Source organism: Physeter macrocephalus, chromosome 18, assembly GCF_002837175.3.
Source record: "Physeter macrocephalus isolate SW-GA chromosome 18, ASM283717v5, whole genome shotgun sequence".
Lineage (NCBI taxonomy): Eukaryota > Metazoa > Chordata > Mammalia > Artiodactyla > Physeteridae > Physeter > Physeter macrocephalus.
Genome location: NC_041231.1, coordinates 10,926,107 through 10,931,529, shown reverse-complemented (window position 1 = coordinate 10,931,529; position 5,423 = coordinate 10,926,107). Strand labels below are relative to the sequence as shown.

Sequence of the window (5,423 nt, the reverse complement as noted above, 5' to 3'; positions counted from 1 at the left end):
TAATTTCCAAAATACATAAACAGCTCATGCAGCTCAATATTAAAAAAAACAAACAACCCAATCCAAAAAATGGGCAGAAGACCTAAATAGACATTTCTTTAAAGAAGACATACAGATGGCCAAGAAGTACATGAAAAGCTGCTTAACATCACTAATTATTAGAGAAATGCAAATCAAAACCACAATGAGGTAGCACCTCACACCAGTTAGAATGGGCATCATCAGAAAATCTACAAACAACAAATGCTGGAGAGGGTGTGGAGGACAGGGAACCCTCTTGCACTGTTGGTGGGAATGTAAACTGATACAGCCACTATGGAGAACAGGATGGAGGTTCCTCAGAAAACTAAAAACAGTATTACCATATGACCCAGCAATCCCACTACTGGGCGTATACCCAGAGAAAACCGTATTTCAAAAAGACACATGCACCCCACAATGTCCACTGCAGCACTATTTACAATAGGCAGGTCATGGAAGCAACCTAAATGCCCATCTACAGACGAATGGATAAAGAAGATGTGGTACGTATACACAATGGAATATTACTCAGCCATAACATAACAAGGAATGAAATTGGGTCATCTGTAGAGACATGGATGGATCTAGAGACTGTCATACAGAGTGAAGTAAGCCAGAAAGAGAAAAACAAATATCGTATACTACCGCATATATGTGGAACCTAGAAAAATGGTACAGATGAACCGGCTTGCAGGGCAGAAATAGAGACACAGATGCAGAGAACAAACGTATGGACACCAACAGGGGAAAGTGGCTGCAGGGGGTGGTGGTGGGATGAACTGGGAGATTGGGATTGACATGTATTTGTATACATTAGTGTATACATTGACATGTATACACTAATATGTATAAAATGGATAACTAATGAGAACTTGCTGTATAAAAAAATAAAAATAAAATTCAACAACAACAAAAAAGAGAGATTGACTAGGGATCTCAGACTGGATCTTCTTACCCAAGGTGCCACGCTGTCTCTAAGGAGGTGTGGTCTCACAGCCAGAACACACATGATCCCATCCAGGGAACATACAATTCTGAGACTAGGCAGCCCCTCAGAAGCCCCAAAGCAACAGCTGGTGGGAAGGATGTGATGGCAGGATGCCTGGGATGAAATGCTGTAGGCTGACTGACCTGGGTACTGTTCAAAGGCTACCTGGACTCCTTGCCCTGCAAGAAGCAGAGTCCACATCTTTGCTGCTGGAGACTTTAACCTCTGGACCTTCTCCCACAGCCCTGTCCTCTTACACCAAACCCTATGTTTGCCTCTCAGGAAACGCCTTGAGTTAATACTTCTGGTTCAAAGAGTATTGTGTGGCCCGCTGTCTGTGGCGGTCCTACCTGGCTCTGCCTTTGTATGGAGTCATCTTCCTATTTTTTTCTCCCCTTTCCAATGGGGCTAAGAAGTGACAGCAGGAGGAAGATAGGTGCGAAGACTAACTCGAACCTCTGCACCCACTTCCATCCCATCCCAGAGACGGTTACTTTTGTGGCCAGCAGACCGAGGACCTTGAGCTCCAAACTGTTTCCAGGTTTCTCCTGCCGTACAGTGACCAGACTATCACAGCCCTGCCAACTCAGAGGGCGCTGCTGGGAGACTGATCATACCCCTCAGGTTACAGCCTAACTAGCAAAGGCTGCAAAGCCACAGCGGATTCATAAATGATCAACAGAAATGCACACGTCCACAGCATGTGAGGAAGCGCTAAAGGAATACTTACAATCATGTCCTCATGGGAAGTATCCACAGTGTTAATTACTGACACCTAGAACCAAAGATATTGTTGGTAAATGCACTGACAGTAGTTAGAATGCAATCATCTCATTGAATCCACTGATCATTTTTAAAGTTCTTGACTGCATCTGTTCATTCATTCATTCATTCATTCATCCAGTAAATGTTCACTCTAAGTGCCTTCATTTTGCCAAGCACTGTGCCAGGGACTGGAGATACAGACACAAAAAAGAGGCACTTCTTGCCCCTGAGAAGCCTGCACATAAGTAACCCCAACAAGGCAAGATAAATACTTTAATGGTGGTTAACATGTGCTATAGCAGGCTGAGGGGCTGGTGGTGGTGGACATAAACTGGGCTCAGATGACGAGGAATTTGCCAGGTGGCACAGGGGAAAAAAGTACAGTCCAATCAGAGGGCAAAACATGAGCAAAGAAGGGGGGATGGTGGCATGAGCGGTCCTGGCTACATCTGAGGTTGAAGAGAGGCCCTGAGGGAGCTACGGCCGGGGTTCCTTCCTGGATGACAGAGCCTCTGATGTTCCAGGCAGTTTTTTGCATAACAGGGTTAACACCTAACACTTTAATTGACTCAACTGATTCTCCTGAGGCTGCTCCCTGGTACACCATCTGTGACAGAGCCCAGTTTATAGGTCTGGAACAGACCTGCCATGGTCAACACCTTCCTACCCATTCTCTGAGGTGCAGCTCAAATGACGGTGCCCCCGCCCCCCATCTTGAAGATTCCCAGATTCCCCAACTGGCTGTACTCCTCTGAATATCAACACTGAATGTCTACAACACTTTACACTGTTTCTTCTCCCAACTAGAAGGTGAGCTCCCTGGAGCCAGGGTCGGTGTCATTGGCCATTCTGAATCCTTTCAAATCATCCAGCACAGTGCTTTGCAACCAGAAGGAACTCAGTGATTATCTGCTGAAAGACTAAGTACATGACCAAAAATGCACAGTTTTACTTTGTTCAACCACTATTCTCTCAAAACTCTTGGGACAGAAAAGGGACGGAAAAGGAGGCTTCAGACTGGAAATATTTCTTACCATTTCCCCCATTTCATCTTTTTCCAGCACAAGCCCTGCAGGTATAAAGTCTGACCTGCCTTTTCAGAAAGGTGGATACTAGAAGAGGATGGCTGCAAAGCAGTTCAAAAGGTACATGTCAAGTAAGCATAGGTTCTCTCACCAAAGTCTAGATGCCCTACAAAGCAGCCCCCCGAGGCCTGCAAAGGCAAGTAAGGAAGAAAGAGAAGCATCTCCTACGTGTGCCAAGTCTGACCTGCCTTTTCAGAAAGGTGGATACTAGAAGAGGATGGCTGCAAAGCAGTTCAAAAGGTACATGTCAAGTAAGCATAGGTTCTCTCACCAAAGTCTAGATGCCCTACAAAGCAGGCCCCCGAGGCCTGCAAAGGCAAGTAAGGAAGATAAAGAGAAGCATCTCCTACGTGTGCCAAGCTGTCCGGGTTACAAAGTACTCTCACATGTACACTGGGAAGGCGAAAGGGCAGAGTTCATCAGAGCTGTCCGATGGACTAAGGAGATGAAGAAGCCAGGGAATAGAAAGCACCTGCTCAAGTCACAGAGCTAGTTAAAGGTGGAGTTGGGAGAAGAGCCCCACCTGCTAACTCCCAGCCCACAAAGCTTTCCACTTGACTAGGCTGCCCATCTAGTTGTTACATCCAATTCCCTAAATCAATGGCTGAGAGCTAAGCAGAGGCAGGAAGAAAGCTTACTGATAGTTTCATACTAGTTCGCCAGAGGACCTTGGAGATAACCAGCATTTATTTTGAACCACTCTCACGCACCAACCAGGATTGATGAACAAGTGCTTTTTTTTTTTTTTTAAAGCTCCTTAAAAAAAAAAAAAGTTCCTCCTCCTAAGCACCTCAAGATGTATGGTCTTCCTTAAGTAGTAAAAGACAGCCCTCAAAACAATTCAGCTCTTCAGAATTATTTAATGAGTTAAAAACTCATCTAAAAAGAGCTGAGTGTCAGGGTGTAAGAGACCCCAACTCTACTTAGCAGCTGAAGAATCAGAGACCAAAAAAACCCCGAGAAATTTAAAACCCAGTGCCCTGCAAAGCAAGAACCAAACCCAGCGTTCAGACTTCCGGGTTCACCCATGTTTCCTCAAAAACCCAGACACAGCCATTTTCCCGAGAGCACCGGCTTACTGAACCCCCTCTCTGTGCCAGGCTCAGGCTAGATGCTTCTATCCATTAGTTCCCACTGGCGGTCATTCACCGCATGAGTAAGTGTGGAGTGAATGTACACTGTGGATACCACAGAGGTTTAAAAACCCGAGCCCCTGCCTCACAGGGGCATTCAGCTCATCCTTACATCAGTTTCCTGAAGTGCCCGTCATACCTCGGGGCCCTGGGCTAAGCACCTGTTCCACAAACATCTCTGCTGGGAGAGGCGGGAGGTGGGAGAAGGGAATGGTTGTGAGCGTTTGAATCGCAGCTCTGCCACTTGTTCCCTGTGCAAGAGGCTTCACCTCTCTGAACCTCCAGCTTCCTCATTTGTCAAAGGTCGATAACAGCCCCGACTTCATGGGGCTGTTAGCAGGCTGAGATTAGGAACAATGCTTGGAACCTACTAAGGGCTCAGGCCACAGAAGCTCCAACGGTGTTTGGGGTTTTGTTGTCAATTGTTGGGGAAAGAGAAGGAAAAGGAAAAGAAAAAGCAGGAGACGCGGCCCGCAGAGTTCTGGGAGATTCCGCGGCCTCCGCCTGGCCTCCCCCTCCGAAAGGTCCGGACAGGCAGGGCCAGAGCCCCCCAGACCCGAAGCGGTGCGGGAGAGCTGAACGGCCCCAGCTCGGGGCTTGAACCTTAGCGCGGCGAGGAACCCGGGAGGGCCGCGACTACGGCCAGAACTCCGCTCGGCGGCCCCGGCCCCAGCACTCACCATGGTTGCCGCGGCGGCGGCGGCGGCGGCGACAGAGGCAGCTCCAGGCCTCGGACGTGGCAGGTCCCGGCGGCGCCTCGGAACAGCTCACTTCCGGTGCCGGGCCAGCAGGCCGTCTGGCTCGGGCGCGGGAGCCTCCGGGCAGCAGCGCGCTCCGCGCGCACGAAGGTTCCGTCCTTTCTGGGGCGGTGCCAAGCCTTCCCACGGCCCCTCCCCTTCTCTGTGCGTAACGCTCGAGACCAAAGGGGTGGGACTCTCGTTTTCCAGGCGAGCCAGGTCCTGGACTTGCAATCTGAAGCTCTAACCTGTCTTCTCTCTTGACCAACCCTTCCCTTTTCCTGAGATCCACACATGAAAAAAGGGACTCATACGTAACTACAACTCCACCCACCTCTCTGCGGTTCTGGGTGCGACTGGCCTTATGATGATGAACAATTTAGGATGACTAATTTTGGGAGTAGTGGCCAGACTGGTCTTAGTGCTTCCTTGTCACTCTCTCCTCAGGACCCAAGGCTGGGACCAGGGGCAAAGAAGCCCAGGGAATAACCCCCTAGCCAGAGGCTGAGCCTCTCGCCCTGCCCTCTCCAGGCCAGAGGACCCATGCCTTCAAACTGCCCCTTCCTCGTAGCTCTGGGATCCTGTGAGTCTGGCCCACCGGGTAGATTCCCCAGGCAAGGAAGGATCTCAGCCAGACTCCTGCAGCTAGAGCCCGGGACCCAATCGCCAGTTTCCCCAACCCCTAGGTCCCTGG

At 49.4% G+C, this 5,423-nt stretch overlaps 1 protein-coding gene across 1 annotated transcript in view; it reads right to left on the bottom strand.

Moving 5' to 3' along the window:
• SEC13 (SEC13 homolog, nuclear pore and COPII coat complex component) overlaps window positions 1–4,810 on the bottom strand; it is a 48,098-nt gene extending 43,288 nt beyond the window's left edge. Inside the window, exons 1-2 of the mRNA XM_024123977.3 lie at window positions 4,673–4,810; window positions 1,740–1,784 (exon numbers count right to left, since the gene is read on the bottom strand). Coding sequence (XP_023979745.1) covers window positions 1,740–1,784; window positions 4,673–4,675 — 48 coding nt within the window. The 5' untranslated portion in view covers window positions 4,676–4,810. The remainder of the gene's footprint in view (window positions 1–1,739; window positions 1,785–4,672) is intronic.
• Window positions 4,811–5,423: the final 613 nt, after the last annotated feature.